This window comes from Myotis brandtii, unplaced genomic scaffold (assembly GCF_000412655.1).
Source record: "Myotis brandtii unplaced genomic scaffold, ASM41265v1 scaffold182, whole genome shotgun sequence".
Classification (NCBI taxonomy): Eukaryota; Metazoa; Chordata; class Mammalia; order Chiroptera; family Vespertilionidae; genus Myotis; species Myotis brandtii.
In genome coordinates, this window is record NW_005356751.1 from 1,933,972 (window position 1) to 1,946,723 (window position 12,752).

Genomic DNA, 12,752 nt, shown 5'->3' on the forward strand with positions numbered 1-12,752 from the left:
TGCTCTTTCCAACAGTGCTATGGGGTTGATACTATCATTGTCCCCTTTAAACAGATGAGGAATCCATGGCACAGAGTGATTAAATAACTTGCCCCAGGGCACACAGCTACCAAGTGGAGGAGCCAGAATTCCACCTGAGCTCTGGCTCTGGTCCATGCTAGTCCCCCATCGTGCTTAGCATTCCTGAGGTCAGAAACTGAGGGTTATCTTTGATGCTTTAATCTCTTGAAAACAACGGTTAGGCTAGAGCTCTGAAATTCTGATTTAATCAGACCAGTGTATCTCAAAGCGCCCTGTTCTTTCCTTCAAATATGTACGTAATGTGGTTACCAATGTACTAGACTGCTGACTATGAACGATCAGATGGAAAGGGGTCCAGAGTGGGAGCTGTGTCTGCTTTGTCTCTCCAGCAGTGTTCTCAATCTGTCCAATAAATGTTTGCTGACAAACTCCCACCTGCTTCTGCTGTGCTCAGCCTCTGGGTCGGCTCACCTGGAGGCTCACTTCTCCGTGGTCACTAGATGCTACTGCTCCTCAGGGCTCCACCCAGGCTCTCCCACAGCCATGCCCACATGCCCGTGGTCTCTGATACTCTGCCATGTAGACCTCTAGTCCGCTGGTCTCCTCTGACCGCAGACCTGCATCCCCAAGGCACACCCCCACCCCCCACATCTCCTCCCCTGGTGTCTCAATCTCAACACATCCCATGCTGAGCTCCTGACAGTCTCCCTGAACCCGAGTCAGTGCAAGGCTCCCACCTGGGGGCAGAGCAGTCAGGCAGTGCAGAGACCTGGAGTCTGCCTGAGGGCCTCCCTCCTCCACCTCTGTTTATCCACCTGTCATCACAGACTGCAGATTTCACCCCCACATACCCACTCCATTTGTCTCTCCATGCCCATCCCCGCCATCCCCCCGCCTGCTCTTTGAGAAGCTTCTGAACGTCTCCCTGCCTCCATGCTCACTTGTCTCCTGTGCTTATTTCAATGTGTTCCAAGCACATTGGTTCTTATAAAGGCAGATCTGATCCCGTCACTCTCTCCTGCTGGAACCCCTCCATGGCTTCTCCTGCTCTCAGGATAAAGACATTTTCCCTCCGTGGCTCTGCCATCCCTGGTGCCCCTGCAAGAAAGTTGATTGCTGGGTAGTATGGACATGCATTCTAGGCTCAGTGCTGGGAGCTGGTCCATCCTTGCTGCTTGACACAGTCGCTGCAGGGAAGAAACATCTGCACAGCATATGTTTCAAGGGACCTGGCGTATATGGCATACTGTTCTTAATATGTTTGCTCCCCTTCTTGGCACTATGTGTTTTAACCAAGGTCACCTCTCCGAGAAAGGTTGTTTCCCCAGGTAGGGATTTTTCCCTGAAGTTAGGGAGGAGATAAAACCCCTTAACTAAGTGCCAGGCAGGTAGTTAATCACTTTAACTATGAACAATCACCCTTAAGCTACATAATCTTTACTCCCCGGAATGGAGATAAGAAACGCCCTAACCTTTGGAATAGAAATTGATAGGATTAAAATCAACTGGTATAAATACAGATGTAACAAGACAACAGAATACAGAACCTAGAGACAGAACCTAGACACAGAACCTAGAGACAGAACCTAGCGAGAACATGGACACAGAACCTGGCTAGAACCTGGCGACAGAACATGGCTGGAGATCCTGGATAGAACCTGGCAAGAGATCCTGACTAGAACCTGGCTGGAGAACCTGACCAGAACTTCGCTGGAGTTCTAGACCAGAACTTCGCTGGAGGTCCTGACCAGAACTTGGCTAGAGATCCTGGCTAGGCTGCTGATCAACTGAAGGCTGTCTCTGTGTCATTCCCTCATCGCCGACTCCGTCCACACCTTTGGGAATCCCTGGACCTGTTGGGGTTGGACCCCAACAGCTCAGGTCAGGAGCAGGAGGGAAAGCACGGCCCGGGGCCCTTAGCAGGGTGACTGCGGACAGCACAGCCCTTGCTCTGGAGTCTGAGCTGGTCCAGGGCTGAGCAAAGCTTTCAACAACCCCTTTCCATAGAGACAGGCTCTTCTAATGGCCATTGTCTCTGTACATTAGAAGGGAGGCTAGTCTCCACTTCCCCTGGCCCAGGGCGAGGACCCCCTGTTGGGCACTTGGTGACTACAGTTCTAACCTCGACCTTAGTGGAAACTTCTTGTTCTAAGGTCTAACGTTGCTGAGCCCGGAGGCCTCCCTCACTGGGAAGGCCTGTGTCTTTCAACCCTTCCCATGGGATCTCCAGGAAATGAGGACTTGGTCAACCTCCAGAGAAACAGAATCCAGCACCTTCTCACCCAGCCACTGCCGCCCCTCTCCAAGCCTCCTCCCTTCTGCCCTGCAGCCTCCCCGGCACAGCCACCAGGGTGGTGGGTTCCCCAGTGGGGCAGGGTAGGTCTCTGCTCTGCTGTAAATCCTGCCCCATCTCGCTCTAAGTACAAACCACAGCTCTTCAAATGCCCAGGGCCAACCTGATTTGTCCTCTTTCCTTTCTGGTCTTAACTTGACCCCAGTTACCTCTCATTCTCTATCCTGGCTTCCTTGTGGCTTCTCAGACTCATGGGGGGCAAGCTGCTCTCACCTCCTCTAGGTGTTTGCTCAAAGCTCCCTTCCCAGGGGTCTTACATGGCTTCCCACTCCACAGTCACCCCCCCGCCCACTCCCCATTCCCTCTCCTGGCTCTATATTTCTCCTTTACCACCGTGTAACAATCTGCTCTACTTATCAATCTTGTCGACTGTTCATTCTCCCAGCTTAGAATTTAAGCTTTATGAAGGCAGGGATGTTGTGAGCGTTTTCACTTCTGGATCTCCAGCACCTACAACAGTACCTACCACATAAATATGCGTTACCTGAGTGGACGGCCCTATTCTTTGCCCTCACTGGGTTGTGGGCTGCATGCTGAGCACACCTCTGCAAAGCCAGAGCCCTTCTGGAAACCACTCCTTTCCCCCCTGCCCACGCCCATGCTAGCACAGTGCTGCCTCCCCTCAGCTGCCCCTCATACACTCGTTGCTGGATCCTTAGGACTGGGTCACATTTCTGGGGGCTTCTCAGGATAAACCAAATGTCTGTACACTGCCGGTCATCATTATTCAATGCTGATGTTCATTTATAATTATTATCCAACACGGAACAATCCATTACTGCTCCGTAGCACGGGCTGTAATTACTGGCCTTCTGGGGACTGAGCTGACTGTGTTGCCCATTGTCACAGGGGCTGCCCCCTGGGAACGTGAGCGTGCAGGTTTGGCCAAGTGGCAAAGCCCCTCCACGACTCTCCCTCTCCACGGGCGATAAGAGCAGAGTGCTGGGAGGGGGACTGTGCTGTCTGGAAGAATCTCCCAGTAGCTCTTCTAGCCCAGAGCCTGTTCAAGTGAGCGGGAGTAGCAGAGCCACAAAGTTGGAAACAAGCTAGAGGGTGTGATGGAGCCACCACCTGCCAGAGGCTGAGAGCCAGGCCTCCTGAGCAGCCCTACCCCTGCACTTGAGCTTCCACATGCCACATGCCAGCTTTCTTCAGTGAATCTGCCCAGCAGGCCTTTCCCCGGCCCCCCAGGATTGGTACTCAGAGCCCCTTAGAACTCGCCCGCCCGCCTGCTCCCTGCCTCCTGCCAGGCCCCGCAGGAGCCCCTGCCTCTCACTGACCCCTGGACATACCTGACACCTCGGGGCTTCGGGGCCTCAGCTCGGGTGATGGCAGCACTGCTGCTCACAGAGGCACAGGAAGTCTCTCGGAGACGCCCCACATCTCTGTAACCACCCTGTGGCCCCCGGACAGGAGGCCCTGACAGCTGGGACTCCACAACCCGAGTGCAGGCCTCAGGAAGGCCTGGATGCCACCAGTCCATTCAAATCATTCCAGCTATTCCTCTACTAGGAAAACTCAGGGGCCGACATCACACAACTGATTTTCAATTAAACATAACGTTTCTGGGCAGACGAAGGCAGTGAGAGGGCAAGGCAGGAACTGACCCTGGAAAGACAGGGTGACACATGCAGCCAGCACACAGCCCACATGTGCCCGCCCTGGGCTCTGGCTCCCGCCCCTTCCATCTGTCAGTCTGCATCAGAGCAAGCAGTTCCCAGGGAGACAAACCATTGTCAGTACCAAAAAGAATGCCCTTGGCCCCCAAAACACGGCAACTTCCAGGCAAGAGTCGAACCAGCCTTGCCTGCAAAGATACAGCACTTTCTAGCCACTGCACACACATTAGCCCATTCAAAATGCAGAAACAGAAACGAGCAACAAGGAAAATAACGAAAGAGTTGCCAAAATACCAATTTTTCCTCTTTTTCCATTTGCTCCTTTTTCGCCCTTTGGGCCCTGGGGACCAGGCTGTCCATCCGACCCGTTGTGTCCTGGTAGCCCACCAACTCCTGGCGGTCCTGCATCAAACACGGGAAACGAACATTAAAAACATCTCTTCACTGAAGTTCAGGTCATTCCCTGTAGCCAGTGAAGGTGGGCAGCATCGACACCTTTCCCAGATCCTTCCCCGCTTCCTCCCTTCCTTCACCTCCTTTGCTACCCTGGCCTGGAGCAGTGACAAGTCGGGGATGGGGAAGGCAGGCTCTCAAGTGGGAGGGGCAGGAGAGTTCAAGATTGGGGGAGAGAGAAGGGGGAACACAGTGACAGTCGGGGTTGGCGCTAAACTCTTCCCCCTTCCCCACCTTAGTCCCTTCTGAGTGATCCTGGGGAGTTAGCCACCCATATTCCCCCCTATGAACTAGGAAAAGCCATGGGCTCTTACCTGGTGGGCCAGGTGGTCCTAGAATAGGAAAAGAAATGTAAATTTGAACTATAGGTGGAAGAAAGCAAAGCAGCTCCACACCCCAAAATTATTTCCCCCCTCTGAGAATGTACTGGCGAGGAGCCACCCCATGCCTGTTACTTAGAATTCAGTATATTTACCCAAAAGATTCTTAAAATCAAGTCAGCACAGACACATTTGCCAACCAAAACCACTTCTGTTTAAGTTTCAGTGGACCAAGAATAATTGTATCGATTCAGAAATCAGTCACCTCTCAAGCAATCAACTTAATTAAATGAGGCTGGGTGACAATATGGGTAGGCAGTACCGCCCTGGCACAGGTAAGTGCCGGCATTGCAGGGCTGAGGTCTGGCTGTCACGAGAGCAGTCCCAAGGGCTCCCAGCCAGCCAGTGTGTCTCCGCTAGGCCACTGAGGGGGTCTGAGAGCAGAAGCTGGTTCTGAAGTATGGTAGCAATCATTTCAGATTGAAACTGTAGTTTAACTCTAACCCTGTTGTTTGGCTTAACAATAGAAAAGTTACTCTGATTTTCTGAATTGTATAAATCATCCCATTCGACTGAATGCCTTATTGATTGTAACATGACTATCCCATTGATTGTTATCTTACTGGTTTTAGAAAGCACATTCTTCACCTGGGAAGGACAGCACAGTTACCCAAGGTCAGAGGGCTCTAGACCCAAAATTGTAATTTAGATAACATGCCTAAGTTTAACCCAGGTTAGATAATGCGTTTATAACATGTTGTTTAAACTGCTTTTTGCAAACTAGGTTCCTCATTCCAGACCCGAGGGCTCTAGATAATTCAGTGACCCTGAGACTCAAAACTATAATTAACATGCTTAATTCTGCTTCTGTAAACCGCTTTTTGCGAGCCAGGTTCCTCATTCCAAACCTTGAGATGTAATCAATACCTTTGTGATCTTTGCCTATATTAGTCTGGTTTTGCCACCATCTTATGGCTATGAGATTTGGGGAATGGCCCCTCATAGTCCCGGATTGCAATAAATGTGACTCTTTAATTCGACTTCTTGAGGCGTCCTTCTGTGATTCGCGGGTTACATTACAACAGTTCACCTCCCAGGTCTCTATTTTGTTGCATGAAATAGCCCAAGACGAATTGAGGGCCCAGATCAGGTAGCAAATACTTTCCTTAGTGTGTAATTACCCAGAAAATCTAAGGGTGTTCATATGGATCATTTACACATAATCTAACAAAAAGATTTTGCTTTCCCAAATAGAAGAGTCTTCTTATCAGTTATTCTATGTGAGCACTCAGACAAGCTAGTGAGGCTGTAGCCGGAGCAGCTGAGGTCCTTCCGTTCTCCAGACTGCATGTGATCACCAGTACTACAGGGCAAGGTCTTCCATAAATCCAAGCTGTGACCTTTCAGAAAAATCACCATTTACTAAGCACCTACTATGTGCACCAAAATTCACTAAGCAGCAGCAAGCTTGGCCCCTGTGTCTGTTGTGTTGACAACCTACCAGGGGAAGGTAGATACTTGGCAATCACAATGAAATGTGAGGGAGCTGCCGAGAAGCAAAACCCCAAAGGGGTGCTGGGGCAGCCTGGGCACACGGCTGTCTGAGAGGCCTCCAGAGAAGGGTGAGCCTGGATCTGGGGCGCCGAAGAAACAATGGGCCTGGGATGGCTGCAGGGGTGAGGGCTGGACATCCCATGAAGGAGCAAAAGTACAGAGGTGGGAATTTGTATGATTCAGGGTGAGGAAGGAAGAAGATAGATCAAGCTGGTGTGTGGAGATGAGGCCAATGTGGGGCAGCAGCACTTGATTGCCAAGCAGAGAGGTGTGGACAGTATCTGTGAGGCAGTAGGGAGCTATAGTAGGTTATTAAACAGGGAAGAGGGCTGATACCATGAAGTCAGTGCATTTGAGATCTCCCCTGTAGATGGAAGTTGAAGAGAACTTGGGAATAAGACGAGAGAGAGAAAGAGGGAAAAGAAAGGATGGAGAGAAAATACCCAGGTGGTCTTTGTGGTTAAAATTAGGGGTGAGGTTATGGATAAATGTGGTTGGTGACTGTAGAGTTGCAGGAAAAGCTAGACATTCCAGAGGTATTTCAGCAGAATGAGCAGGGTTCTGTGTGAGGCAAAAAAAGGCCTAGGATATTAATGGAGAGAGGCTATTTTGCATACATGGGGACTCATGGAAGAACACGTGTTTGAAGGTATGCTTTCAATACATATAGGCCTACCTCGGGCCAAAACAATTTGGTGAAAATGGCACCACATTTTTAGGATTAGCGTAGCCTGTGCTACATGACTTTGCCACAAGATGGCGCGTACACACACACACACACACACACACACACACACACACGACAGCTGACAGAGGTCCAAAGAAATCAATCAATCTCATTCCCGACTGCAGATGGAGCCAAATTCAGATGTGCAGATGGGGGGGGGGGGGGGGGGGGGGGGGGGGGGGGCAGGGAAACAAGTCAGACCAGCTGTATATAGTAGGCTTCAAAGTTCCCAGGACAGTCTTATACCATTTCCAGGCAGCGGGACTTCTGGAGAGAGGTCCTGGCTGGAACCATATGTTTAGGACACATTAGCCTTGGCCAAGGGTGCCACTAGAGTGAAGTGCTTAGATTAGGGTTTCCTGACAAAAGATCCATGGACACCCCATGGCTACAGTTCTTAGTCATTTGAGTCCACAGAATCGCCTGGAATGCCTGTGACAATGCAGCTACCTGGGTCTCATCTGGAGATTCTAATTGAGTTTGGGTGCAGAGGCCCAGGAACCTGCATTTTTACCAAGCATGACAGGTGACTGGGATGCAGATGGTCTTGGGTCTCCTCGCTCCACCCCACACCTGATGTGAACATTTTCTTGGAAAAGAATCAGTCACTATCAGCAGATCCTTGAAGGCGTCCCTGACCCTAGAAAGGTTGAGAGCTATTTGTTTACAGGAAGAGTAAAAATTTGGGGCCAGCCTAATTTTGGGGTGCAGAGGGATGGGGACACACCCTATCTGTGGGGAGGCAGGTGACAGAAGAAGCACCAGGAAAGAAGACGTAGGGGGCCATCCAGCAGGGCCCCTGCCCTGAAGCTACGGGAGAGGAGAGAGCGCACAGAAGCAGAGAGCTCCAGTGATGGCGAGCCCCTGCCACTGTCTTCTCAGGGCGCCAATTCAGCTGCCCAGGGCTCCTTACCCCTGGAAGCAGCCCCAAATATGCGGCATTATCATCACGTCAAACATCACATTATTTATATGTGCCAATTGGCATTTAGAATACTGTTTCTCAGGATGTTTTCTCAGCTCCTGACCTTTCTCCTTCTCTGACCCTCTAGGAATACCTGTGGACAGCGGCCTTCCTGTGAATGCTGCACGGGGCTGGTTCCCTGGGCCTGCCACCTCTGAACGGGCCTGTGCTTGGGAATAATGCACTGTGGAAGCATCTAGAAATTCTAACTTTACCTTTGAATCTGTGGTTTGTAAATGAAGTCCGAGGGGACGATGATGCACGTTCCAGGGACTTGGGGCCTCGGTTCGGTTCGAATGCGGTGCTGCTTCCCTGGCCTCTCTGCTTCCACAGGAGCAGTTTCCTGCCTGCTCCCTGCCCTGGTGTGGTGTGTTTGCCCCACTCTCCACCCCAGCCCCCAGCAGCGACTGCTGCCGCCTTCCATCCCCATGGGGCTGCAGCTTTGGTCCAATCCCATCTATTTGGTGCATTTCAACTTTGAGCTATGGCAACCTTAATAAAGTAGCATAGGGATGGCAAATGGGTTTTGTTTCAGGTACCGTTCTAACCAATTAGCAGCTTTCTGGAGCACCAGAAAAGAACGACAGGAGGCCATGCTCAGAGCAGCTGTGACCCGTGACTGATGTTTCCCTGGACATAGGATACGGAGTGGTGATAACTGTCATCACTGGGTTGGAGTCACTGGCTGTGAGGAGAATGAACACTGGATTCGAAGTGTGTCTGTGCGTCTGTCCTAACAAGCAGATCAGCAATGTGATGGCTTAGAGATTTTTCCAACGAGTCCCTATGGGGAGGCCGCTGGACGTGAAGAATAACGCAAGAACCCGCCTTCTTTAAGCCCCCTGCTCTCCAAGAAGAGATGCTTCTGGGGTTCTAAGGAAATCTGGGTTCAGGGGTAAGATGCAGCCAGAAAAGCCATGCTGTTTGATACACACGGCACCAGCAAAACCCCCTACTACTTTAGCTACTGAATTGCCCTCATCTTCACCTGAGATGTCCAGGCTGCACAAAACCCGGCACCTGGCCTTGTCCCCATATCAACCTCAGCTGAGCCCAGGACAAGGAACAGGAAAGCGGTCCATGGTCACAGCCAGATGAGCCCCGCCACCTCACAAGCGCCTGCTTTTTCAAAGATGAGCCCAGTGTAAAGCTAGATCTTGTTCTCAGGCTCTGAGCCCGGGGTCTGCCCTGGCATCGCTTACTGCCCACATCTCCCCCGGGCTCCGGACCAAGGCTCTCTCCCCTCCCCCTGAAGTTGCCAATTCAGTCCTGCGTCCTGTGGCCTTCCCACCCCAACCCGGGCAGCCTGGCCTCTGCCGAGGCACCACCTCACGTTGTAACTTGTACTTTTTACACCAAAGTTTTAATAGAAGAGCTTTCTGTGTAAAAGGAGGCCCAATTTCAAGCTGGTGTGAAAGGAGAAGGTGCGGCCTTTGCAAAGCATTTGAGGTGCCAAAGAACCTCCTGCACCGCTACTGTAGGGATGTACAGAGGAGCTCTCCCGCCGCGTCCATCTCCCCTAAGTGGTCTCAATAGCCCCTCACACATTCACTGGACAGGATGGCCCTCCTGTCACTATAAAAATAAGAAAGAAAGAGGCTTTTCTGTGCCTCTCGACACGGCTTTTGTGCCTGTAATTCCTCCATCCGAGCATTTCCCCAGCACTCATTACCGTCACACGAGGGAACTCTGAAAAGGGACTTCCGGAGAGGGAAGAAGGGTGCTTAAGCCACAAGAGCTTCAGAATAAAGGACCAAGCTGTTCTGAAGATATTTAATTTTCTGTGAGGGCTGAAATGTGACTTGAATAATTCAATTAGCATTTCCCAAGAAGCCACAGGATTACAGCTTTTCTCTCTGAGGCCAAACCAAGCAAATGAGAGTCAGACTGGACTGGGGTTCCTCGGGGAAGTGTCTTTCTTACCAGCCCAACACCCCCATTTAATACTCACAGAAACCCCAGGTTTAGTCATTCGACAAACTCCCAGTAAGCGCCTCCTGCACACAGGTAATATGAGGTACTGGGGAGAATACTGCCGAAAAGGGGGAGGTTTCTTACTCCTCAGTAGGCACAGTGCAGGGTTTTACAGGCTCCTTCAGTGCAGCCCTGGGCACAAGTGAAGCGTGAATGGGATCTCCCCAGAGCCTGGGCCATCTGAGGGGCCCAGCAAAGCTTCAGAGCGCTACAGAGTCTCGGTTATACTGTAAGGTCCACGAGAGCATGCATTTATTCCATAACAGACTTTTAATGCGAAAAGGATTCTTCCTGTTGCCTCAGAGTGTAATGTATTCCTTTTGGAAACGCAATGTCTGAAGTCAGGCTCTATGGCCCATCCTGGGGTGGGGTGTGCATGAGTTCCTTGCTCCCAGCTTCTGAAGGCAGGAGGCAGGCGCCCCTCCCCTCAGGTGAGATGCAGGACTGTCTGACTCAGGTGTCCACAAGCATATCAAACCCACTCCCCTCCTCCCCTGTCCCACCCATCAGGCACTCCTTGTCGAAAGGCTTGCTCTGCCCAGAGGTTCATTCCCTCTCCTGTCTATTCGTCGTTGAATCACTGAGTGGAGGGGGTCAGCGTGTGACCCTGCAGTCCCACCCAGCACACAGTAGGCACCACACAGGCCAGGCTTCAGAAAAAGTGCTTTCTCGACTAATTAGCAGTTTGCTTCTAGAGCTTCCCATGCATGTTATATGTATCATATGTGTATGATGTAGGGAAATAATGATTTCTGGTAAGAGAACATTATTCTCTGGTAAGAGAACTCTACCACTTAGCGAGGTCTTTTTTACTTCTCTTCCTTTTAAAAAACTAACGGGAATAGGAAAACATCCATGGCTCTGGTTCAAGGTACCACACGTTTCTAATTACCCGAGACCTCATTATTTTTTCATGGCTATATTTCTATGGCAATACTGAAAATATTATTTTTCATAATTATGTGACAATTGATTTTCATGCCATTAAAAACATCTGCTAAAAGTAAACCAACATGTATTTTTATAACCTACAGTGTTACTAGGTGCTCCTTCCGCCCCGGTCCTTGGCTAGCATGCCTGTGCGCCCGTGGCCGCTGGGGGTGAGCACGGCCAGCCTACCTGTCAGGCAGATGCCCTTGGTGCTGTTGCACAGGTCCACCATCACGCGGATCTGCGGGGGAGAGAGGCTGTGATTAATAGCAGCACAGCAGGCAGGGGGCCCGTGAGCTTGCCCTTTATTCACACAAGAAGAAAGCAATTATAAAAATTCACAAAGTAACTTTGGGAGAATATATAGATGTCCTAGGAAAAGTTAACCTAAGACACAAAAGAAATCTTTGAAACATCTGAAGATATTTGATATCGGAAGCTCATCTATCAACTATGTCAATAGAATTTCCTTGATTTCTATTGGAGAGACAGAGGGTGGTGAAGGAATTGCCAAATTCAATTTTCAAGATTATACTAAGCAGACCCCCCAGCGTCTAAAGGTCCCCTGAACACAGAGGGTCGACGGGCTCAGTGGTTAGGAGCAAGCACTCATAAGCTGGGTGAGCAGGGACACTTTTGTTTTCTCTGAAAATGTAAACAATATAAGCCCCAGAGGGTAGTTATCTCAGGCCATGTGGATGCTGCCTACTCACCACTGGATGGCACCTGGGTTGGAGGTGTCATTGCAGCGAGGTGTTAGCCTGATATCTGGGTCTCCCACACCCACTGTGCAGCCCCTTCCCTCATCCATTCTCCACACTGCTCCTAATGAACTTCACAAAAACCCAATCTGATGGGGTCCGTCCTGATTCAAACACGTCTGTGATTCCTTGCTGCTCTAAAGACAGAGCAAAATTCCTCCTTCTGTGGACTCACCACATGCTGCTCCCCCTCCCTTTTTGTCTGTCCTCCAGTTACTCTCTGCCTCAGTTTGCTTGTCGGTAAAATGGGGAGAGCATTAGTGCTTACTTCTTAGGATTGTTGCAAAGATTAAATAAAAGTGTTATGTGTGAAGTTCTTAAAACAGAGCCTAGCATGTAGGAAGCATGCACAAAAGCGTTTTCCATTTCACGAAGGCAGCAGAATACGTGGAGAGAAGCATGGATTCTAAAGTCAAACTGCCTGTGTTCAAAGCACGACTTTGCCATTCATAGCAGTGTGACTTTAGACAAGTTACTCAACCTCTCTGTGCTTCAGTGTCCTTGCCTGTCATAAAGCTCACAGCACCTGCCTTATTAAATGAACACATACATGCAACTCATTTAGAACAGGCCCAGCACATGATAAGCCCACTCTGTTTATACTGTTGTTTTGACGATTCCTTGAATGTACTAAGAACTTAGTTAATTTATCAATTCATCATCCAAGAATTTTCAATATCTAGACAAGGCAATTTTTAGATCCAAATCATGTGGCTTTTCAAGCTGTAGGGAGAAAACTTATTAGTTAAGAAATAAAGTTGACACAGCTGGATAGACATTCCAGGAGAAAACAGAAGCTGAATCCCTACTTCACTCCTTACATTAAATAAGTTATTTAAATGATACTGATCAAAAATTTCAAAGTAAAAAAGAAACTAGTAAAGGTACTTGAGGAAACCTGGGGAAAATATAATAGCATTAAGCCGAAACCGGTTTGGCTCAGTGGATAGAGCGTCGGCCTGCGGACTGAAAGGTCCCGGGTTCGATTCCGGTCAAGGGCATGTACCTGGGTTGCGGGCACATCCCCAGTAGGAGATGTGCAGGAGGCAGCTGATCGATGTTTCTCTCTCATCGAT

The 12,752-nt window shown here is 50.0% G+C and overlaps 1 protein-coding gene across 1 annotated transcript in view; it reads right to left on the reverse strand.

The window, feature by feature from the left end:
• GLDN (gliomedin) overlaps positions 1-11,154 on the reverse strand; it is a 34,805-nt gene extending 23,651 nt beyond the window's left edge. Inside the window, exons 1-3 of the mRNA XM_005863933.2 lie at positions 11,105-11,154; positions 4,761-4,778; positions 4,288-4,395 (exon numbers count right to left, since the gene is read on the reverse strand). Coding sequence (XP_005863995.1) covers positions 4,288-4,395; positions 4,761-4,778; positions 11,105-11,147 — 169 coding nt within the window. The 5' untranslated portion in view covers positions 11,148-11,154. The remainder of the gene's footprint in view (positions 1-4,287; positions 4,396-4,760; positions 4,779-11,104) is intronic.
• Positions 11,155-12,752: the final 1,598 nt, after the last annotated feature.